The sequence below is a fragment of the Nelumbo nucifera genome, chromosome 3 (assembly GCF_055504915.1).
Source record: "Nelumbo nucifera cultivar China Antique chromosome 3, China Antique-T2T, whole genome shotgun sequence".
Lineage (NCBI taxonomy): Eukaryota > Viridiplantae > Streptophyta > Magnoliopsida > Proteales > Nelumbonaceae > Nelumbo > Nelumbo nucifera.
The window spans coordinates 36,283,775-36,309,790 of NC_142651.1; the positions used below are offsets into that span (position 1 = coordinate 36,283,775).

A 26,016-nucleotide genomic window follows, 5' to 3' on the forward strand; every position below is an offset into this window, starting at 1 on the left:
TGACAAATACGATAGTCTTCTTATGTATCTCCAATGAGATTGACCATACAATGTTGATGGAGGCCCATCTCCTCATATAGGCAGCCATGCAAGAGATAAGAGGCACATGCAAGATAATTCAAGAATTCAAGATAAATCAAGAATTCAAGAAGTCCAAGATCCAAGGCAATTCCCAAGAGGCAAGATAACTCATGCATGGATAGACCCAGGGAGATCGAACGATGGAGATCAAGGCAACACCCAAGAAGAGTTCGATCCTAGCTAGAAGATTAGATGTTCAAGAATTATCACAATTTTCTTTCCTAGTTATTCAGCAATTTCCAAATGTATTATAAATACTGCTATTTACAAGTTAATAGACACAAATCAGTTTTCGCCAACTTTTCTCTCTCCTCTAAGAGATTCACATATAGCTTCGCTACGAAGCAGGTGTTCGCCCGGTGCTTGCATAGCCAGCCCGGTTTAGTGCTTCCACACTGCGTCAGGTGGTATCTAAGCAAGGAATTCGCCCAATCAAATGGCCAACCAAGACGGTAGCAGTCGCAACCCACCCCGTGACGGAGATCAGGGGTTACAAGCTGTTTGGAGAGCAATCGAAGACCAGCGCACGACCACATGTAACATCGAGCAGTAGTTGGCAGAGATGGTTGAACTACTACGGACCTTGTTACAGGAGGTTATTCCACGGAACCGGGAGAATCCATATCCAATCGAAGGAGACGACCACGACAAACCACCCGTCAACACTGCATCCAGTTCTTGATGATGAAAGTGACGACGAGTTAGAGTTTGGTGTTGCTCTAGTTATTCTCGGCAACAGCAAAAACGACAGAAATTGGCGCAACCCAGGTAATTTCAATCCCCATCAGAATAATGATGAATTTAAACTCAAGGTCAACATTCCTACTTTTAGTGGGGATCTTGGTATAGAGGGCCTTCTAGATTGGATCACAGAGGTCGACCGTTTCTTCGAATACATGGAGATCCTGGAAGAACGAAGGCTGAAACTGGTAGCCTTTCGACCGAAGGGAGGCGCATCTGTCTGGTGGGAACAAATAAGAGAGACCCAGATCAGAGAAGGAAGAGGTCATGTTCGAACCTGGAGGCGCATGAAACAGCTTATAAGAGGTAGATTTTTACCCCCAGATTATGAACAATATTTGTTTGAATCATATCAACGATGTGCACGGGGTTCAAGAAGTGTCAATGAATATACATCTGAATTTTTAAGATTGGGTTAAAGAAATCAGTTATCTGAAAGTGATAACCAGCAGGCAGCCCGTTATCTGAGCGGTTTGAGACCGACTATCAGAGATAAAATTGGCGTCCAGATGGTTCTTAGTGTGCAGGAAGCAAGGAACCTAGCTTTAAAAGCTGAATTAATGTTCCAAGAAAAGACCCGTGGTGATAATTACCGCCGGTACAGTGGGAGCGACAACAGATCGGCAACTGTCGATAAAAACAAATCAGCCCCAGGAGTACAACCTTCTCACCCGGCGACTACAACTAACGCTGATAAGGCCATCACGGGAGGAAATACTCAAGGTAACCCTTCCAACCCTCCTAAACCCAGTAATCCTTATGCAAAATCTGCTCCTTTTAAATGCTTTAAGTGCAATGAAGTTAGGCATAGGTCCAGTGACTGTCCCAAAAGGAAGGCAGTTAATATGATAGAGAGGGAGGAGGAAGAAGATGTTGAAGAGGAAGTATATTGTGGACCTGATGGGGAAGATGAAGAAGGTCCATACGAACATGAAGAATATACATGTGTTGTGAGAAAATTAATATTGTCCCAAAGAAACAAAGATACCTCTCAATGACACCGACTGTTCCGCACTAGATGTACTGTAAGGGGTAAATTATTTGATTTAATTATTGATAATGGCAGTCAAGAAAATATTATTTGCAGGGATGTGGTACAAAGATTACAACTACTCCCTGAAAAACATCCGAACCCATACACAATTGGGTGGATCAAAGAGGGCAGCAGCGTACGGGTGGAGGAACGCTACAAGGTCCCATTCTCCATTGGTAAGTACAATGATGAGGTGTATTGTGATATTATAGACATGGATGCTTACCATATTTTGCTAGGGAGGCCTTGGCAGTTTGATACAGATGCAAGACACATGAGTAGGAAGAATACCTATCAACTTGAAAAAGAGGGTATACGCAACACTTTATTACCCATGGCTGAAAAGAATTTCCCAAAGGCTCCAAAAACAGATGAGAAAAATTTCCTTACTATTACACATGCTGAATTTTTGAAAGAATGTAAAGATACCTACGAGGTACACTTGTTGGTAGTGAAGGGAGAAAGTGAGAATGAGACACTAGAAATAAATAAAATTCCAGTGGAAGTGCAGGGACTACTTGATGAGTTCCATGATGTAGTTCCAGATGAGTTACCAAATGAACTCCCACCAATGCGAGATATACAGCACCACATTGATTTTGTTCCAGGTGCTAGTCTACCTAATCTCCCACATTACAGGATGAGTCCTAAAGAAAATGAAATTTTACGGGAAAAGGTAGAAGAATTGTTGAAAAAGGGGCATATTCAGGTCAATATGAGTCATTGCGCAGTACCAGCATTGTTAACACCAAAGAATGATGGAAGTTGGAGGATGTGTGTCGACAGCAGGACTATTAATAAAATCACTATTGGTTACAAATTTCCCATTCCCAGGCTGGACGACATGCTAGATCAGCTCGATGGAGCAGTAGTATTCTCTAAAATTGATCTCAGGAACGGATACCATCATATTAGAATCCGTCCCGAAGACGAATGAAAGACAGCCTTCAAGACTAGAGATGGCCTGTTCGAATGGTTAGTCATGCCCTTTGGACTAACCAACGCACCCAACACATTCATGAGGCTGATGAATCAGGTACTGCGTCCCTTTACTAGTAAATTTGTTGTGGTATATTTTGATGATATTTTAATTTACAGCAAATCTATCTCTGAGCACATAGGACATATTAGGGATGTATTAAAGGCATTAAGGGAAAATAAATTATATGTTAATTTAAAGAAATGCACTTTCATGAGCGATAATTTGTTGTTCCTGGGATTCATTATAAGCAAGGAAGGAATTAAAGTAGATGAAGAAAAAGTGAACGCCATTAGGGAGTGGCCGACCCCATCAAATGTCACAAATGTGAGACGCTTCCATGGGTTAGCAACTTTCTACAAGCGATTTATCAAGCACTTCAGTAGTATTGTAGCTCCCATTACTGAGGGTTTGAAAAAGGGGAAGTTTCAATGGGGAGAAGAACAAGAGCAGAGTTTTGCTCTCATCAAAGAAAAATTATGCATTGCTCCTATCCTTGCCTTACCAAATTTTGATAAATTATTTGAAGTTGAGTGTGATGCCAGTGGAGTTGGCATAGGGGTTGTATTGTCCCAAGAGAAGAGACCCATTGCCTTCTTTAGTGAAAAATTATGTGAAGCTAGGAAGAAGTAGTCCACCTATGACAAGGAATTCTATGCGGTGGTTAGAGCATTGAAAACATGGGAGCACTATTTAATTGCAAAGGAGTTTGTTCTTTACACTAACCACCAAGCCCTAAAGTATCTCAGTAAGCAAAAACAATTAAGGAGTGATCTGCATGCAAGATGGTCTGCTTTCCTTGATAAATTCCCATACAAAATTGTGTATAAGGCTAGACAACAAAATACAGTAGCCGATGCTCTTAGCAGACGTGTAGCCCTCATCAAGACCCTCAGTATTGAGATTGTGGATTTCGAGTGCTTGAAAGACCTATACGCCCAGGATGAGGACTTCCAACAGGTATGGGAAAAATGTGTGAATCGACAGCCAATAGATGATTTTTACATTCATGATGGATTCCTTATGAAAGGAGAACAGTTGTGCATCCTTTGCACCTCCCTCTGCGAAAAGATCATCAGGGATCTGCATGGGGGTGGACTAGCAGGACACCTTGGGAGGGACAAGACAATGGAAGCAGTCAAGGGGCATTACTACTAGCCAAAATTAAGAAGGGATGTATCCACTATTGTGAATAGATGCTATACTTGTCAGACAGCTAAAGGACAGACCGAGAATACTGGTCTCTACATTCCCCTACCCGTTCCTACTGCGATTTAGGAAGACTTGTCCATGGATTTCATGCTGGGATTGCCAAAAACCCCAAGAAATATGGACTCCATCTTCGTAGTGGTTGACAGGTTCTCTAAGATTGCTCACTTCCTCCCACGCAAGAAGACAGCAGATGCATCAGCGACAGCTAAGTTATTTTTCAGGGAGATTGTCCGTTTACATGGGGTACCTAAGTCACTTTTGGATGACCCTATGGATGCTCTTTGACTCATCATTAAATTTCAACAGTACAGCCCATCCGCTGACGGACGGACAGACAGAAGTGGTGAATCGGACCCTTGGTAATTTGATTCGTTGTATCTGTAGGGAGAGACCGAAGCAGTGGGATTTCGCCATAGCACAAACCGATTTCGCCTACAATAATGCAGTCCACAGCTCTACAGGTAGATCTCCATTCTCCATTGTCTATATGAAGGTTCCTAATCATGCACTGGACTTAGTGAAGCTACTCAGAGTACCCAGTGCCTCGGCAGAACAGCTAGCAGAGCAAATCCAGTCCGTCCAGGACGTAGTAAAGCAGAAACTGGAGCAAACCAATGCAAAGTACAAGATGGCAGCAGACAAGCATCGTCGGCACCAAGTGTTTGATGTCGGTGATGAAGTTATGGTGTTCTTGAGGAAGGGGAGGATTCCCGTGGGAAAGTACAACAAACTGCAGCCCTGGAAGTATGGTCCATACAAAATTGTGAAGAAGATCAACGACAATGCTTATGTCGTGGACCTACCAGATCATATGGGTATCTCTAAGACATTTAATGTTGCTGATTTTCATCACTACCTACCAGAGATGACACTTGCATATCCTAGTCACGACTCGGGGTCGAGCTCTTTCCAAGTGGGGGAGAATGATGGAGTCCCATCTCCTCATATAGACGGCCATGCAAGAGATAAGAGGCACATGCAAGATAATTCAAAAATTCAAGATAAATCAAGAATTCAAGAAGTCCAAGATCCAAGGCAATTCCTAGGAGGCAAGATAACTCATGCATGGATAGACCCAGGGAGATCGGACGGTGGAGATCAAGGCAACACCCAAGAAGAGTTCGATCCTAGCTAGAAGATTAGATGTTCAAGAATTATCACAATTTTCTTTCTTAGTTACTCTGCAATTTCCAAATGTATTATAAATACTGCTATTTACAAGTTCGCCAACTTTTCTCTCTCCTCTAAGAGATTCACGTAAAGCTTCGCTACAAAGGAGGTGTTTGCCCGGTGCTTGCATAGCCAGCCCGGTTTAATGCTTCTACGCTGCGTCAAATGTCGTGCCAAAATTAAACATTCAGATATTGGGTAAGAAGGACTCAACAGTCTTGATCTCATTATGACCATCATCTTCCTAGCTTTCACTCCGATTAATATTTTTAATCACAGGCTCAACATGTTGAATATACAAAATGATGCTGAACTGGGTCAAGAGGGTCGAAAAACAGTAATAACGGTGAGTTCTGTTAACTTACCACACATGGGAAGAAAGTCAGCTGTGTGAAGAACAAGGGGCATTTAGTAATTGGGGTCTACAGCAGAGTCCACTATGCTTTGAGACTACAGCTGATCCGGATTCCTATTATTTGTACTTGTACTACATTGTCATTATTTTCAAAAATCCTTTCAACGGTATTAAAAATAAAAAGAAGGGAGAAGAGAAGAAGATTCAATCCTTGCAATGGTATTATAGTCCATCTTACCTTAATTTTAAATCACAGACATCGTTAGTGGTCTTCTACGCCCATGCCTAAACCATTTTAATTTACTCTGTCGTTTTATCACCTCTTGGAGCTATTCCTAGGTTTTTACGGATAATTTCATTCATAATCCTAACCTTTGTAGTTTTCTCATTTATCATTTATCCATCTTAGCATTTGCATTTTTGCCACATTTTTTCTGGACATATTTATTGGTATAACTGAAAAATAATTTCTTAAGAAATGCCAAACATGATTTATTTATAAACTAATAAGCATTTTTCTTGTTCAAATGTCAGATATCTAAAATTTAAACCCTTTCTTGAGCAGCAACTGGGAATGCTATATTCTTTGAAGCTGTACTTATACCTTTCTCTTAATTTCTTTGGTATAGGATACTTGCCCTAGTCTGTCCAGCAAATCACAGTGGTACTAACTTACTAAGAAAATGTTTTAGGAGCCATATAATGAGATGTTTTATGTATTGGAGGCATCCACATAAAGATTAATTTACTTCTTGGATTGGCAATATAATTCTTCTTCTTCTTCCTCCTCCTCTTGTTGTTGTTGTTATCTCCACTTTTCTCTTTCTTCAAGGACTTATAAAGACGTTGTTTAGTACAGTGGAAGTTTATTTAATAAACTTTTTTGTACTATATTTATCTTGAAAAACAAGATAGTGGTTGATAAATGTTTATTTGGTATTGATCGACAAATAGGCACCCTCAGCCACCATACAATATGCTGAACAATAAATAAACGACAGGGTATTGGGGGAAGCACTTAAAATGGTGTTTTCTCAATGGCTGGTTCTCACACGAACCAAGAAAACATTTATTTAATAAGCAATCTTACCCAATAGCATTTTGCAATGAACACACAGAACACCTACATGGCAATAAACTGACACAGGTTTTCAAATAAACAACCACAGAATCAAACACCAAGAAATTGACAATTCCCTAAATTAAGCTTGATATATTGATCACATGTGAACCTAGGATAACAGAAGGAAACAAAGAAATTTTAGATTTGTTGTAATTTTTGGTGTGTGTGGCGGGGGAGGAGGGTGCTTGAGGAATTGAGGGTCTAACCGCGATGTCTATGCAATGAATGAATGATACCAAGCGAGTAAAGCGATTCTCTAGGGAGTGGAAGCCTGGGAGAGGAGGGGGAGGGGGGGTGTAGAGGGTAGGGACAATGGAAACAAGAGGAACAAGAGAGCAATAAAAAAGAAAACAAAACAGAAGGGCTGCAGCCCATACACACACATCACAGACGGGCATCTCCTCATTTGGTCGGGGCACTCTTCTAGGTGTATAGGTAGGTGTCTAAAGGTAGAGAGAGAGAGAGAGAGAGAGAGAGAGAAGGGTCCGGAGGGTGCGCATTATGACAGTAATATCTCTCTTGTATCATTCTTACAAAATACAAATTCCATTATTGCATTGTTTCTGGGATCGGCTGCACTAGGTTGCACTGTCGCTGTTAAAGCTCAGAAAACATAAAACTGACACCAGCTTTCTTTTTACCTCTTTCTCTTTTCTTCTGAAACACTAGGAATCAGAAAGAGAATCCCAGTTCATCACAACCATCCATTTGGAACAGTAGACCCAGATCTTTCTTTAATTTTGTCTTGTTTTCTTCCAACTTTTATATTGGGGTGATAAAACCAAAACAAAGTTGCCCGCCAAACCTTCTCTCCATTGGCATTGATGCATTGATGCATCTCCACCCTCCTCTCTTCGGATGCTTCTTTCTCCTTTGTAGCCTGTGTAACTGTTGTTGTTTCACATATGGTGGCAGGAAGGAAAAGCAACGGAGAGAGGGGGAGAGAGAAAAGAGAGAGATATCACGGGAATTCGGTGCATTAAATGCATAGCAAGTTGTTATTAATTAGAAAAACAAAAGATCGACGTGGTCCATGCTGCCTAGGAAAGCAGGAGTAGATTGCAGTTGCACGCGCCTGCCATTCTTTAAAATTAATTTGTGACCCATTTAATAACCAAACAGAGAACTACTTTGTTTTTTTTCTCCTCTCTCTCTCTCTCTCTTCCTCTCTCTCTCACACACACACATACATCTATATGTGTATTCAAATGTTTGAAGTATCCACCTATACTCAGATCTCAACTCGCTGTCGAGCTTGCTCGCTTAATGTCATCAATTACGCCTATGAACCCTAACCTACACACACACCATCGTAGTACTGAGTTGGGTCGTCGTCGTCGTCTTCTTCTTCTTCTTCTTCTTCTTCTACTACTACTTCTCTTCTCGTAAGAATTGAATCTCGTGAACGGAAAAGCCTATCTCTCCTCCCCCTAATAATATTCGACATGATGGTCCAAACCATGTTCATTCAATCAATGTGGTTAGTCTTTGTCCTTACTCTTTCTCTGATATGCAAACCCATGATGATGAGAATGGACCGCAACCATAAATAGCACTAACGGTCCCGTAATTAAAAAGGACAATACAAACCCTAACCAAGATACCAAATTGAATTTCTTCTTTCACTCTAGTATATATATAGGATAACGTAGCTAGAAAGAGTGTTGCACCCTGCACAAACACAAACACACCCCTCAGATAAGCTAACAGCGTCATGGTTTGTACACTGTACCGATGTGGTGATCCTAATATATATAGCCTAGGCTCCGCCATTTCCATTACCATTACCATGAGCAGGACAGAGTTGGACGGACAGATCAGTTGCACAATGGACTCTTCAGGGTTTATGATGGAAGTCAAATTACTAACCCACGGTCAAGCAGCTAATATGCGCATGTAGCCCATATGGGTGAGGGTGACTAATAGTCTCTCCCCCCCCCCCCGGGGACAGAGGGCGTAGTACCGTTACTGTTCATACTTCCAACTGAACCGGCTTACCTTTTTCCTGTCAGGTTCCAACCAAAAGGGCTGGGATATAGCTGCTCACTTCACTCTCTTTAGTTTGAGAGAGAAAGAGGGATGGTAGTGGTAGGTGGTGGGGTTGAAGTTTAATTTGAAACTTCTGGGTGGGCACAAAGAACGATGGGCGGATGCACAGGAGAGGAGATGCTTCTATTCCCCCCGGTGACCATGTTTCTACCTTGATGAAAACAATTGAAAATCGCGTACATTCTCGTTACGGCTGTTTTTTATTGGACTCTGCTGCGCGCCCTGTCCCCCTCTTTCCAGTCTCCATGAACGCACGGCCACTCCTTCAATTCCTTCCATCATCACTTAAGCTTTTATTACTACGACGTTGGCAAGTAAGCTAGCAACTCTCGAGAAAGAATCAAATAAAAAATATATAGTGTAATGACATGGATGATGATGATGTATATATATATATATGCCTGCTGGTTGACTGCTTTTGCAGCTTGAATTATCCGGGTAAAAGCATTCAACTCAACCCTCTCACTCCATCCATCAACCACCTTTAATTAATTTTAGGGTCATATTCTCTCATCGATCCCTTCGTCAACAGACAACAGTTCGCCTCAACCTTAAGTATACAATCCAAGTCCCATCTGCATATGACTAAATATGTATCTTTATGTTGGGTTTTGCGACACGTGTGCGGATGGACATAAATAACATATATAATTTCTTCTTAATTATACTCAGTTGGTTGGTTGCTCGATTTATGGCCACCCATATTTTAAAGAGTAGCCCCACGCTGACACCTTCTTTCCTTGGCATAAACAAAATCAACAAACCGCCGGAGACCTGCAGGATGGAAATTACGATGGACCGATCCAATGGTTATTTTTGTTGGTAATTCGTATTCTCAGGGATGAGGATGATGATGATGATGATGATGATGAAAACCCATTACACAGATTGGTTGGTGAAACTGAAACACAAACAGCCTCTCTCGGACTTTAAAGAATTTGTTCAGTTTTCCTATGATCATGTGCTGATTCATAAGCCTACAGTACAATTGGCAAACAAGAATTTACATGGTACAGAAGCGTCAACAAATGGCGCTTTTCGTGCAACCTCAGGTCATCCAGGATTGTTCACATCACACGGTAACTGAAACAAGTTAATTACAGATTTTTGGCGATAGTTGATGGAGGTTACAGCTTTGGGTTTTTGGATTGATTGATTCATAGACGACTTACTAACATAAATCCATCCCTTCTTCTGTTGGTAAAGAAAGAAAACAGCTTTAGTAATAGTCAATAGCTTTATTTTGGTCCCTCCTTTAATGGATTGGAAGTGAGCACTAGTAGAAAGCAGGAAAATGCAAAAGTTATGATTTACAGTTGGAATGGTAACTGGTAAGGGACCATGCTAGATACTTTTTGGCTGGTTCGAGCGACTAGGAAAATTATTGAAACATGGCCATGGTGGGTAGCCAGGTAGGCAAAAGCTTAAAACAAGAATGAACCCAGGTATCCTACTAGGGCAGAAATCAGCTTCAAGGCTTTTTTTCTCTATATATGGTGGTAAACATACACACCCGCCCCAGCAATTCCCAGAGAGAGTGATATTCATATGAAGTTTAACTCCAAGGCTTTTGCTCATTTTTGTGAAAGAGAGAGAGAGAGAGAGAGAGAGAGAGAGAGAGAGCATTGCAAATGTAAAACTAACAAATAAATCCAGAAGACAAAACATAAGAAAAGTTTACAAAAATCCGGAAAATTAAGAAATATCTTTCCGTTTCAACAAACGAAAATGACATAGGACAACAATCAAAACCCATTAAGCATTGAGGTTTCAAACAAGAACGGAAATATTGGAGCATCACTACGCCTTGTTTTGCTTCCTTTCCTTCTCTTGTTAGCTTTTTAGTTTGGAATTGTGATAACTATGATGTTTTGAGAATGGGGCAGGATGATATTGTTCGATCTGTAGTAACTAGTAAGGAATCTCCGGCGCCGGCCCAGTAATTTCATGAACCCAATAAAAATGAAGCATAGGCTCGGGAGGGGAGAAAAAGAGTGTGTTAATTAACCCTATAAAATGCATTCTTTTCTTCGTGTCACTGGTGACAACATACACTTTGTTTCGTCAATTATAAGGCAAAAATTTCTAATGACTAGATACAATTCAAGCCCAAGATTATCCCAGATCCTTGTCACATTCTTGGGATAGAACCAGTTGGATATTGGCATATATTGGTCTGAAGTTTAATTGATCACAATTCAATTGCAGAAAGACGAACAACGGACAATTCTGAAGTTTTATCAATCAATACATGCTTAAAATACCCCTACTTTTATTTTGTTTGGGCATAGCTCAGGGTCCATTGGGTTTGCGAAATCCCCTAGAATCGGAATCCAAATCGCCTACTCCCCCACCAGTTGTCTGGTTTAAATGGAAATTGGAATCAATTCTATAAGATACGCATGACTCCTAAGGAGGGTTGGTTTAAAGATAAATAGCCATTCTCTCAAATCGGAGAATGCCATTCTGCCAAAAATCGAAATCAGAATCCCATTCCACCCAACCAAATGGCTTGAATAATTGAATTGCAATCGCAACCAAACGGACCCTCAAATTGAAAAATACTCAGTTATATCTAATTAAATGATATAAAGCTTCAACTCTTCAATAACATAATGAGAATAATGCTATGAGATATTGAATTTATAAATGCTGAATGCTAACCAGGCTCAAGGATTGTTGAAATGAAATATGTTTTATTTTTTTATGAAAGCGTAAAAGAAAGTTTTAGATCATCATGATCGATGCACCCATTCTTTTCTATGCATATTTTAGACTTATCATTCTATGTAGACTATCTTGTTGAAAACCAGATACCTCCCCTACCCAAGTCAATTAACTTGAATTGCAATAACTATATCAAACGATTTCCTATTTAGATTTTTTTTAATTAATATAAAATGCCTAGTAATACTAATACTCCATCGTTTATAAGTTAAAATAAGTTTCACATCTAAATTCATAAAAACATGAAGTTCTCTAATTTGGTATTTCTAGCCGAGTGAATGAAATTCAAGTTCAGGCATGGTTTTTCAGGAAAGTTAAAAAGGAATAAGCCAGTATTACGGAAAGTAAAGAGGACAATGATGAACACAAGTAGTGTGCAAACAAAAAGAAACAATATCTAATTGTTCTATAATACTCACCAGAAATAATTGATTTAGTGTTTAAAAAAAAAAAGACTGTTATGCAAACAAAAGAAATACAACACAATGTTGATCGACCAACCATACATGCCAAAAACAGTTTATTAATAACAAGCTTCAATTAGGTAAACGAAAATGGCATTCCTTATTTTAAGGACTTATCTCCTTTTTTTACTGTTAAAATGCTCCTATGAAAACTGAGTTTTTAACTGCAAAAATGAGATAAGCCCTTGAAATAAGGAATGCCAAATGCAGCCTAATTAGCATCCAAACAACTAGGACTGCAAACTAGAATTCATAAGGCTTCTATACTTATTAACTGTAAAATTGAGCTCAAATCAACACATTTTCATTTTTTTTTTCACTAACGTGTTTGGATACTTTCAAGCACATACTTTCGTGGTACAATATTACTTCAAAGGCATTAAGAAAGAATAAATATAGTACTGATTTTTATAAGGGATCGAATATAATTGAACAGACCCCTAATTAACTTACTGGGAAAATAGACCAACAAAAGTACAGTGAATTGCAATTTGCATCTTACTGCAACATGATGGATCCATAACAATGAAGCACACTATTTAGAATAGGTGACAACTCAAAAGTTCATAATTAAGGGATTTGATTTCAGAACTTGTGAGCAACTTACCAAGTAGGCTAAATAAAAATTAGGCCGTTGGGACGTATGTTAATAGAGCTTCATGATGATTGCTATAAATAGGTTGATCACAGCTAGAGCTTCAACAAGTTGTAGGTGAGATGATCATCCGGCCCATATCGTCAAATATCCTGGTTTTCCTGAGTGGTGAGTTTGTTCCTTGATTATTCGTTAATATATACTAAATTTTCAGCTTTGGTGATCACGAATTTATTGACAGGCAGGCAGCTAATTAATTAGGATCTAATAAGCTAAGAAGGGATATGAAACCTGACAATTGTAAATCGCCCAAACAAAAATGAGGACTACAAATATTTCCCCAATTATGTGATTAATTGCTAAGAATCTTACAAACCAAATGAGAGGCATATTCTGTAGAATATATATCGGTGTTGAGAGTTTTCAAAAAAGTAAAGGAGGTTCTGTAATATTATTGAGTGCATTTTCTTTCTTCCTCTGTTTAAGTTTCTGATTGTTTTATTACTGTGGTTGCTTCTTTAAAGGGCCTAGAGTTCGGGGAAGAGTTAAAACCACCGGGTTATAAGATCAAATGGCATAATTTGGTACGCAAGAACAATGTGAAACAAAACCACTGTATGACTTTCGAAATGCGTGAAAAAGTAATCTTCATCCCTATGTTGTTCAAGGCTTTGATTTAAGAAACCCATACCGTTTTTTTTTTCAAAAGATATTAAGAAAAGAATTGACTTCTTCAAGGATGAACAATCTCAGTATACGAAAGTTTCCTGTTTTAGGAAAGATGTTTTCCAAAAACAACTTTTTCTTTGTGTATTAAGTGCTGATGGTGAAGGTGGTTGGTAAGGGGAGACAAGAAGAATCAATCAAGAAAACAAAACTTAAAAGTTAAAACGAACCATCAAGAACCAGGAAAGAATATATAGATCCTACCTTTTAAAGTTCTGCAACTTTCTGTGCACCACCTAGGAGCCAGCGTGCCCAACGCATCAGACGCAGCAGCATCAATAACAACCTATCAAGGTAATAAAAGCAAAGTGGGGAGAAAGAAGGAAAATGTGCAATTCTATTGGCCAACTCCATGCGCATTTGTTTGTGTGTGTGTATTTGAAAGAGAGAGAGAGAGAGAGCAAAGGAAAGAAAGAAAAAGCTAGCTTCTGAACTAAACTCAATGGAGAGATTATGGCATGGATCCATTTGAGGAACCGAGGCTCTACATAATGAAAATGTGAAACGATAGCCATGATGAATCTATATTGGTATTATCTATCTATAAGTGAATTATACACAATTAAAAGATAATTCCTCGATATGGTAGCTAGTTTCTCTCTTGAGCTAGTCCTTGACGAATCCCAGACCTTAATCAACAGATGAAGTAGTGCAGTAAGAAAAATAAATAAATAAAGATAAGTAAGGACAGGTCTTCAATATAACTCAACCTTTCTTTCTATTCATTCATTAGCCATGCTAAGCGCAACCACAAAGCAATTAAGTGGCTCTCAGGGGACGGGTGACTGTAAGCAATAAGGAGAGATGTCATGAAGATCTGAGGAAATAAACAGTCCGAACCAGACTGGTATTTGTTTCTTAACATGCTCGCAGACTCCTCACTGCCCCTCTCAGATGTCCAAATTGAAGGTCAAAGACTGCTTCCCATTCTTTGGCAATTCAGGTGGCACTGTTGGTAGTGGGGCGCCACTATAGAGCCTTAATTGAAGAGGAGGAGTTGGATGCTGAGGGGAGAGAGAATCCATGGTTGTGGTTGTATGTTGGATCGTAGGGGAGGAGGACAAAGCGTGGAATTCGGGGTCCTCTGATATGGGGCAATCTAGGTTCACTCCAAACAGCCTAACACGCTTGGCGGCAGCCTTACCATGGACCACCGGGACCGAGTCGAACACCATCGGCTCATCCACACCCTGTTGCACTACTCCACCTGCTGGTAATGGGGCTGAGGATCTTAGGTAAACAACGGAACCAGCACCTGAGTTCACCACATTGTAACCATATGTATTACTGTTGTAACTAGTCCGGTGAGGATGAGGATGATGATGATGATGGTGGTGGTGGTGATGACCGTCATAATTCGGCTGCTGGAAATTCACATGGTTCCGTGATGGCATGGAAACCGACATGGACACTGTCGGCGTCGTCGGCAAGAATAATCGGCCGTGGCCCCATGGGACGGACCGGGGCAGAGAGAGAGGGTGCGAAAATGGTAGAGGCGGTAAAATAGCAGGATCTGGAGCATCGGGACGGCGCCTCCAGTCGATATACAGACGATTCCTACCAGACTCCCCGACTCCACGCTCAAATGACACGATATCTCCCGCGTCAAGCTTTTTCTCCTTCACGAATCGGCTCCACCCTTTGGTCATCACGTAGCTTTGGCTGCTATTCCAGTAAGAATATCGAAATCGCCATGGTTTCCCGCTCCGATCTTCAAAACTTAACAGGAGACCCTTCTCGTTTGCTGCAGAGTCAAGTGGGAAGTACTTCTCAGCGTGTTGCTTTGGAATAACGAGGCGGTTGAGCTTGCCCACATCGCTTGGTGTGACAACCTTATCAAACATGTGTTCCCTCTCAACGCATCCACCACCGCCACTGCTACTACCACCACCATCAGATTCCCCCCGGCTGATATCATCGCTTCTTCTTGTAGACAAATCAATGAGCTCGAGCTTCCGGTTGAAATTGGTAACAGCCTCCTGGCCATGGAACTCTAGCGGAGCTGCTGCTGGTCGATCGTAAGACCTTCCGGCCTCTTCTTCCTGCTGGTGCCTCTCGTACATCTGTCCTCCCCATCTCCTGTCTGGCTGAGGGACCACACCTTTGTATTGAGAATAAGGTGAAGAAGATGAAGATGCAGACGAGAAAGGGATCTTAGTCATACCCCTATCTACAGTCATCTCTTCTTCTTCTCCTTCTTCTTCTCCTTCTTCTTCCTCACAATACCCTTCTCCTCCTTGCTCAAACTCCATGACCAACCTCGAATTCTTTCAGTCGATCTGAGTTGTGAAGGGAAATAACAAGAAAAATCAATAAAAGGACGATCTTGTTCTTCTTTTCTTTCCTTTTGGGTTAAAACTTAATACAAGAAGAGAAGATTAAAACGGAAAAAAAAAAAAAGAAAGAAAAGCAATGACAAAGTACAGCACTTCACCTGTGCAATTTGTTTCTTGGTGTAAAGATTACTTCAAATCTGCAATGCCTAAAAGGGAGAAGCTTTCACTACAATGACGGTCGGTGTTCTCTTCTTTGACCAATATGACCCGTGCTTGAAACAAGACAAGCCATGGGCGATTCCATCGAGTGCGAATTGTTCTACTTTTTTTGTTGATTTCACACAGCGAGACAGACAGACAGAGAGAGAGAGGAGGGGAAAGGGAGCTGGGAAGTGATGATATATATATTTGGGGATTTCCTAACTGGTTACCCCCTCGAAGCTTCTCAGAGAGTTATCTGATATCTCAATATAGAGTTAGGCAATTTTCTCTTTCTTGGTTCTCAGAGAAAGAGAGAGAGAGAGAGAGAGAGAGGGAGAGAGAGAGAGGCTTTATACGTAGGGGGCCCATGAATTATCTGGTTGGGCTCATGTGAGGTTGTCCCTTTCATCATTTTCGGGTATGTGTATTTTCTTGGCCATAACTCCCTTCCCACACAAAAACACACAAAAAAAAAGGGCCAGTTGTTGAGACAATGAACTAGTGGTGAATTTGCTCAAGTAAATGAATTATTTCTAATTTCACATTTAACAAAAAGAAAAATAAGATGTCAATTTAGCTAGGTGTTAGAATTTTGACTTTGGTGGCATTGATTTTGTTCTGGCCATGGGCATGAGATAAGGAGAGCTGGGCTAGCTGGGGATGAAGTAGAACAAATTAAAATCACACGCACACGCTCACCCACTCTCATCTGGCCCCTCCCCAATCCCCTCCTCATAGGGGAAAGAATCTTAAGATTCTTTAGAGTGATGACAGTGATGATGAAGAAGAAGAAGAAGAAGAAGAATTAAATTAACAACTAGTAACCCTCAATTTAGATGTAGTTGTAATGCAAAGGAAACGTGCCACTTGATTAATTATTTATTAGTTCTAAGTTAATTAATTAATTAATTACATATATCTTGGGTATATATTGATTGGTTCATCAGTTAGGTGATCAGATTGGTTTTGTATAGTTTCTAAGCATTTTTGTTTGTTATACAACTGATGGTCTGTGCAACATTGTACATTGAAATTGGATTCTTCTTCCTTCCTTTCTTTCTTTTTTTATGTTTTTTTTTCATTTAACAGAATACAATATTAAGAGCAGTGTACTGGTCTTGTATGGATGCATGTGCCTATTGATTCATGTGGTCCAGTTGATCTTTCCTCCAGCCTTGTTGAATCGGAAACCAGCACTCCAAATACCATGCAACATGTGTTTATCATCCTATCCGTCCATTAATCCATTGCTTGATTGTCCTGATGCAATCTATCTAATCTAATTCTAATTAATCTAACTAGGTTAAAATAATAATCAGCCGCATCTCCACTCTTCAATAGCTCTGTACCCATTGAACCAGATGGCTGACCCATCTACGAAACTAATTAATACCAGTAATTACAGTACTAACGAACAACAACAACAACAACATCTATGATTGGATTTTCTCATCTCAGTTAATGTTGGGGAGGAGAGATCATCACTGTCTTGCTCAAGCACGATCAAAAGATCTCTCGAATTAATAAACAAGATATGAAAAAAAAAAAGAGAATTAATCCAATGTAAAAAACCAAACTTCTTAATTATTAATATGATGTAATATGGGTTATTATATATGCTTATTTATACACTCAAGATGCTCTTAAATTCTACTCATGCTGCAACTTTTCTGAGATAGTAAGCTTGTCAGAAGTAGAGAAAAAAAAAATTAGCAATAGATTCAGAATCCTAGTTTTAATTCAGCCCCTAGATTCAAATGGACTCAAAAATGACAAATTCTGAAGACTTACTAAAGATGGTAAAATTCCAAAAACAGTTAACTTTGGGACTAGAAAGGCAAAATTCGACCTCACGTACGGTTCCCATTCTACATTTGCTATATCAACATTCTTGCCATTTTCATGTCATCTGCATTATTTCAATGCCCAAGTAAAAATAAATAAATAAATAGTTATACTAAAGATGCAGACCATTTTCTTTCAGATTATTTTCACGTTTTTAATTTGACCCCATTTCTTCAAGTTTAACTGCTCTTAAAGAGAGATGTACTTTTGGAGTTGTAGGTATAGTTTTCTGCACTAAACTAGACCACTCAAGTGGGTTGTCTATTTGTGAGCCAATAATGCCTTTAGTCTCGGTTATTATGCCAAAAAGAAAAATAATTTCCAACTGGTTCAAAGTTCATGGGCTGCTTCCGAGGTTCCAAGACAAAACCGGCCATTTCATCATCTGGTTCAATCCAGTTGTCTCAAGGGTCTCTTGTTCACATTTTAATTAATCCATTAACATGCAACTTAAGACATGGCATTTAATTTGATACGACCAAACAACTTGCAACATCTCTTTTTTTTCTTTTATTTTTATTTAATTTCAAATTTCAAGTTTAGGGTGCTTAAGCTTGGAGGGTAGAGTAGATAAGGGGATGTGGTGGTAGTAGCGTGATGGAGATGGAACCATTCGTCATCTACCAAAAGTAGGGTGACGCATGTTTATGGAACAAATAAAAATTGTCGATGCTAATTACTTTAATTAATTAAATTATAGCGTTCTTTATTATTTATTAATTATGTGTATTGTATATACAGGGGTACGTCTTGACTACGAACTTGGCCAGGTGTCCAAAATTTGTAACCCAAGTTGCAATGCGCATCCCAAAACCGCGACAGCTAGCCCACTTGCCGCTTGAAGATTGAACCATCCGATCCAGTAATGACTTGTGATTTGATTTTGGAGTACATAAATAAACAAAATTATTCAGTTCAGGCATCCTTCTTAATCATACTTACTACATAAGAATTATGATTATATTGGCGCTCCCCCAACCCCTTACTAATTTACTAATTGCTCCTTTTCTCCATGTTTCTTATTTTTTAATAAAGAACAATACAAAGGCATTCAAGTTGTTTGAACGAGTGAAACCAAGTCAAGGGTGGGGTGGTGGGGACTGAGGACCACTGCAAATAAAGGCCACTAGGGGAGGGGTAGTGACTAGACTAGATGATCACAATTCAGTACGTAATTCATATCGCGATGAAAATTGGATGGATGTGATGAATCATAAAATGACACCGGCCAGCCCCCACGGTTGGGAGTATGTACTATGTAGTGTAGGGAATAAAGAAAAGAGAATATTAGTTGGGCGGGGTGCGGGGGGCGGGGGGAGGGAGTGGGACCCAGGGGGGCCGTACAAATGGTTTATAGATGCACATCTCCTGTCTTATCTTTCAATAATGAGAGGGGAGGGTATTTATCATGAGAGTCCATCATGAAAACTAACATCGTGCTTGTCACCCATACGAGGAACTATAACACGTGGCACCTTGATCTTCCAAACCTGCACCCCACCTTCAATCGTTAACAAATAATATGAGATTCTACCTAATCTTGCAATTGGGATGGGAGGGGCCGAACTCAAATCGGTATAGTCAGAATCCCGCCCCACACTTGCGTCTCTGTCGCTGTCCCTCTCACCCAGTCACCACCCCTCCTTTCACACAAAAAGTTGCAAAAACAAACAATTTGACGAAAGGGAGAGAGATAAAATAGTAAGTGGGAAGGTGAAGGATGGGCAAATGCAATTAATAATGAGGCTGCCCTTAACTGTAATAAAGGGGAGAGGCGCGGAGAGCTTTATATTTACAATACAGACGATATCGGAGGGGGCGAGCGGTCTTCTCACTCTACTGTTTTCGTTCTATTGAGTGTTGTTTATGTATCTGGATATTGAATTGGAGTTGCCACTTGACGAGGGTCGAGGGGGTGAGTTTAATTGTAGGTACATGCACAATGATGTATCTTATCCCTTAACAATTTGATCTCCCATTTGAAATTTCAAACAAGGGATTGTTTGATTCTGGATGGATGGATGGATGGATGGATCGTTGATTTGAACTGATGTAATGCATGTTTGAATAAATGCTCAATCTAAGGGCTAAGGTTGAAGGGATGGGGAAGGGGGACCATCCTATCCCTAGAATTGGCTGCATGAATTGATACTCCACATCTGTACCTCTTATGGTATGAATTGGACCTTATGCTCCATCCACCCATTTGCATAATATATATAGATATAAAAGATGATGATGATGATGATGATGATTATAATGATTATGATTATGGCATCCCCGGCCAGTTCCCCACCTCTAACTAGCTATCCCTGCTTGACCTAATCAACATTCTGCTCTACAGTTTTGGTATATCTGTAAACATGATACAGACATCCAAAGAAGAAGATGAACAAATCTCGAGATAAACAAAAATATCACAAGTTTACACATCAAAGTCCATTAAAGATAAAGGCTATCTATGACTATCTATCAATTGATGGGGGACCTCTCCCTCTCCCAGCTCCCACTCCATTTATTCAGATGAGAGACCCTCCTCCTCCTCTTCCTAATCCTACGCTCCTCCCAGTAAGAATTAACCAAACCTAATAACATTTACAAGAACAAATTAAATCAATTTTGTTATTATGTGCATATAGATATAGATAGAGGACCACACTGCCTCTAGTGAAACAATTACACAATACCATCCAGTTGGCGGCTACCTTGTTGCATAATTCTTGTGCTGGATTTTCCTTCTCTCTCTTTCTCTCTCTCTCTCTCTGACTATATATGGGCAATAATTAACCACCCTCCCCTTCACCACTCCAAAATGCTAATACCACCCTACCCTGCTAACACCACCACCACCATCTCCATGTCTTCCTTTATTTCTCTTTTCCAAATTTGGAATTGAAATTGGCTATACATACTCATCAATCACTGTGAATGGATGTCAAGACAACTAAGTTGTCCTGATCATCCTAACTACACTTATAGGCTTGTAGAAATTAACCATATTTACAATGGGCATGTTCTAAATTCAGACCTATGTGTTTTATAAATAATTCGAGGGTTACGTATGGATGATGCTGTGTATGCCAGCATTTTGGGGGCTAGACCCACCAGACCAATTATATATATTCCCCACCCAAGAGGTCTCCCACGTCCAACCTCCATCCTAATCATACGACTCTAATCATAGAAAATTAATAGATTTATTAGTTGTTTATTTTATTTTCGTATTACTTGAGAGTTAAGAGACCAGGTGGGCTTGTATATCCACTTGTAAATTTAAATACCAATGTACAACCTCTTTTTTTTTTTTTTAATTTGCTTGAGTTATCTCATCTCCCTACTATAACTCCTTAACTCTGGTGACAGCGGGACATGATCCCAAGTCTCGGCCACAACCAAACACAGATCTCACCAGCTGAACAGTTGTCACTGTCCCCTGTAAGATATATGTAGTCGTTGGATGTAGCCATGTAGGATGTTGGAATAATAATAATAATAATAATAATAATAATAATAATAATAATAATAATAATAATAATAATAATGATGATGATATCAATCATCAATATTGTTAATATTCTATGTCCTTGCCATTTGTGGTTTTATGTATATTATATTTTAAGTCACAACTGGAATTTATAGGTTAATCTGTGACATTGTTTTCTAACCAGATCAGCATTCAGCATTCTGAAATGCTTTGTTATGATGATATCATCTGATCACATTGATGATGATCGTCCTCCCTAGGCATCGTCAGATGGCCATAGGCCCAAGTACGCCCTAGGAACGTGTCCTACAGTATAATTGACAGCTGGCAAATACGTATCCCCAAACCCAATGAATTTTTCTTTTACCCCTCCCAACTCTATAAACATCTTTTTTCAATTCAATTCTACTAGGACGGGGAAATGGCGGCACGGTTGGGACCCGGAAGACCAAAACAAAAAGGCAGCCAAAGTGAGTGAGTGAGAGAGAGAGAGAGAGCAAAGAAAGCAGCAACCGGGTTAGCTGGTAAAAAGCTGTTACTGAGTAGGTGAGTGATATGGTGGACGGCAAACCCCAAATAATTCCTGCCCGTTTGAAAGGCGGGCAGAGCGGAGCGGGGAGTCTAGTCTCCCTCGACTCGACTCTCGCTCTCTGGCTCTCGTCACTCGTCAGCTAGTAGCCTCCGTTTTTCTCTCTCTTCTCACTCTCTAGTCTCTACCTCCCGCATTCCCAATACAAATTGTACGACGCGCCCTGCCGCCTGAGAAACCGTTGAGGCTTGGCTGTTGAGTCGCTTTCTGTCCTCGTAAGAGGTAAGAGTTAGACCACGACCAACGTTCTTAACTTACCTCCTCTCCATTTATTCATTCATTCATGTTTGGGGAAACAATTAATTAAATTAAATTAAATTGATTGATAAAGTAATAATACACAGTTCACTTTTTTCTGTATCATGTAAATATATACATACATATATATCTTAATTCTTAAATAATCAGACTTATTTATTGCTAGCTGCATGACTGAGCTGCAATTCAATAGGTTACTTTGTTTTCTTCCTTAAATGGCCGTTAATGAAAATAGTTAAGAAAATATGAGCTGTATTTCTTTAATTTCGTCTATATTAATGGTTAGTTTGTTACTGAAGCGACTGCCTTTCTTCTTTATATCAAGCTAGTGACCTCTCTCTCTCTCTCTTTCTCACACACACCCCTATCTACGTACCAACCAAAGGTAGGGGACGAAGGGACAGTTAGTATTCATGCCTTTATGGAGATGACTGATTAATGGTGGATGCGTACTGATTGGCGAGAATGGGGAGATGCATGATATCCTACTACCTACATCCATCATATCTTAATACCAAATAGAAGATAATATCATTATCTTAATTTTAGTTTGGTTCGGTTGTTTTCTTTATAATCTATGTGCGTGCGTGGTAGACGAGGATTCAAATCCGTGGAATAATAGCCCAGCAAGCATGTTGTCCGCGTTGTATACTTGTTGTATTTATATATAAGCCAACGGGGCCCACGGCCCACGCCCATCGGTGCTAGCCTAATCCCATTCCATCGCTATTCGGCTATTCGCTAGCTAGATGCGTAGCGTGAGCGTGCAGAACCTTTCCCCTCTCTCTCTCTCTCTCTCTCTCTTAACCTCACCCACCTCGTCAATCGTCTCGTCTGACGTCTCTATTGCATTTTATTTTGCTTTTAGGCCCCTCCCTCAGTCCCTCCCACGGTCCCACCCCCCACCTTTTAGTGCATGTGATTGGTGAGGGACTGAAGAGTTCGGGAAGAGAAACCCGAAAGCCAAGCCCGTGTCGGAGGGGTGGCCGGGCCAGTCTGGGTGAGTGATGCCATTGCCTTTGTTGTGCATGTTGAAGATTGACAAGGAACGAGGAATAAGGAGATAGCGTACGTCACAGGAGTGCTCTTTTCTCTTTTACTTCCACCAACCACGACCACACCATCCAATTGTGTCTGTGTGTGCGAGAGAGAGAGAGAGAAAAGGTTTGGATTCCAATTGATGAATCTCCAGAATACAATAACACGTCTATTCCTCTTGCTGGATCTCAGCAAGTCTCAAGTCTGGATCCTGAAGTAGAAGGACGTCAAACGAGAGTTTTTGCCTTTGCTTTTCAAGTACAAAGACACGATATACCAAGAGAGGATGAAATAATAAATTTTCCCGGGCTCAAATCAACCAACTAAATTGGTGGTGGTGAACGCCTATGGGGGAATTTTACCGTTATTTACTGTTATAATAATTCATTCGTGTCACCCTTATCACTCTTTTTTGGGTAAGTTATATAAAGTTGTTACTTATACTTCCCTTGCCTTTTGGTCAACTTATAAGACTTCCCCTGGGTTTTCATCCCTTATCTCACAGTTTGACCATCAAAAACAAAAATAAATAAATGCACCTTGTCTGATGATTTGAGTTGGATTTCCTCCCAACAAAAAACCATTCCAGAACGTTCCAACTTTATCTTCGTCTGCGAGTCCCTACGGTCTTATATGGTGAGATGTGCAGATTTTGAACATGTTGGAATGGTGTTTTTTTTTTTTTTTTTTTGTTGTTGGGAGGACATCCTGACTCTAATAATTTGGGGTTTACGTGATTATTTCATCCCCTCCAACTCTAACAATTTGGACTCTAAAACTTTTTCAAATGTCTATTTTATATTTAATGATATCAGAAATCCTTATAACCAATCAACCAGTATCATCAAAGTGCCAATCAATCAAATGCTATTCGTCAAAATTTATACGGGTGTCTGATTGGTCAAAGCTCTTATTGTATTATTCCTTTCTAACAACATTAGGTTTATATATCTTATGAATAAAAATAGCATCATTCTTATTTCTTGAAGGGACAAAATAATGTTAACTAGGCGGGAATAAAAAGATGAAAATAGGAGAAAATAAAATTTTGATATATTTTTTAAACTCATCCATAAAGTGTTTACATAATGACATTATTTTCATCAATGAGGCAAAAGTGAAATTATTATTAAGGATATTTTGATAAGATACTTATTTCAGCCAATCTCTTCCACTAATAAACTCCTTCCTGTTTTGTGGTGAATGAGGGGTATTAAAACCCGGGGGGGATACCGGCTGGGGTTTTTGTAAAATGCTTATATCACCCTTTAGGTTCACCTAATAAATTAATACCCCATCTGATCATGGGAACTCTATGGGATTTGTTAATGTAAAAGGGTATAAGTAAGTTTAGGTTTGCACTGCTATCATGCCGAGTATTCCTACAATATTGCATACATACGTATGTGTGTGTTAAATTAGTCTAAAGATCCAAGTTGGCTCAAGAAGGTATCTTGAAAATATATAGGACTCTGGCACGTGCATCATTTTATGCATAAAATCCAATGTTAAATATCACACTCATACAACTAAATATTGTTTTTGTATATCTTGATATATATTTATATTAGATAACCAACTTAAGACAACACAATTTTTCTAACAAATTAATTAAAGCTGCTGTTTGATCTTAATTAAACATCCAGTTGATATAGTCTTTTTTTTTTTTCTTTTCCTTCTCTTTTGGTAGTAGCATGTTATATATATATATATAGAGAGAGAGAGAGAGAGAGAGAGAGAGAGTCAACTCTCAGGTCTCAACTATACATACTAATTAATTAGTAGGGACCAACTTGATTCCATCGCTAATAGACCTAAAAAAATGTACTGGACTGAAAATCACATTAAGATGTTTCAGTACATCACTGGTTATTGAAATATGCACTTCTGACAATGATGCATAACTTATTGGATAGTTTATGCATCAATAGGTGAGCAAAGCAAATTAATTAGTACTAAAGCTGTGAACAGATGAAGACTCATCCCTCACTGTATACTGTATCTGCCTGCGGCTGCCACCACCCAAAAACAGGTTTCCTAAAGAATTCCGCCATTAGAGTTGCTCTGTAGACAACCTAACCTATATGTATATATATTTCTATGGCATTAATGGCCGGGGTTGTTTGTTTCTGCTCATGTCATGTACGTAGCAGTTGCTTTTTGTTTTCAAACACAAACCCTCTTAACAGATTATTTGAATGCCCTGAACCATCCATTAGATAAAGGACCCTCCGGATTTACAAAGTCTGTGTCATCACAAAATTCTTTCCCTCAGTTTCTCTCATCTTATTTCTGTCAAACCAAACCTAGCCTAAGTGTTTCAATCCCCGCTCCAAATGTATTGCTGTTTAATTTCCTCCAAGTGATATGTTAGCTGCCAATGTTTCAACTTTTTGTTTTTCAAAAATCACGCACAAAGAGAGAGAGAGAGAGAGAGAGGTCTAGTTAATTTGGATGTGGCAGACTGAAACTACTACAGTCTGATACGCCAATCCGACTCTGCTTATGAGAATTTTCTAATTAACCATTTCTTGACATATATATTCACCTCCATAAACTATTAAACTTGATGGTCCTGGCCATATCATGCATCATGCTTACATTTTGAAACCATCGCTGACCCTGATGACCGAACTGGGTAACCTGGTAAGCAAACGAAAGAGCTGACTTGGTCCCAGGATTTGGACATTTTGGCCGTTTCACCACTCACCAGGTGAACCTTCGGTTGGAACCATTCAAGTTCTACCCTCCCAGACAGCTTTCTAGGCTAGCTATATATATAACCAAGGTTGAGACGTTTCTCTGAGTACGTATATACACATATATTTTTTTTGCTTATAATAATAAAATGTAAAGCTTGTCAGAATGCATGATTTGAAAATTCTGTTTTTACTTTCTACTTTTATGCTTAGGACATGGGTGTGCTTGAGCAGATTCTTTATATATATAATTTTCACTTGTTAAAAATACATATAATAGAAAGCAACATAGGGAGTGGATGTAGAAAGCTATATATAACCGCTTACATATGAGATATGACACGTTCCAGCCTCATTATAGAAGCAATATA

At 39.5% G+C, this 26,016-nt stretch overlaps 1 protein-coding gene across 1 annotated transcript; it reads right to left on the minus strand.

The window, feature by feature from the left end:
• Nucleotides 1–13,758: 13,758 nt before the first annotated feature.
• On the minus strand, nt 13,759–16,029 carry LOC104593229 (B3 domain-containing transcription factor NGA1-like). Its single transcript, XM_010252998.3, has 2 exons — nt 15,690–16,029; nt 13,759–15,534 (listed from the first exon to the last, which is right to left on the minus strand). Exon 2 carries the CDS (start codon nt 15,505–15,507, stop codon nt 14,146–14,148), a length of 1,362 nt encoding a protein of 453 aa, XP_010251300.1. The 5' UTR covers nt 15,508–15,534; nt 15,690–16,029; the 3' UTR covers nt 13,759–14,145.
• Between the last annotated feature and the right edge of the window lie 9,987 nt (nt 16,030–26,016).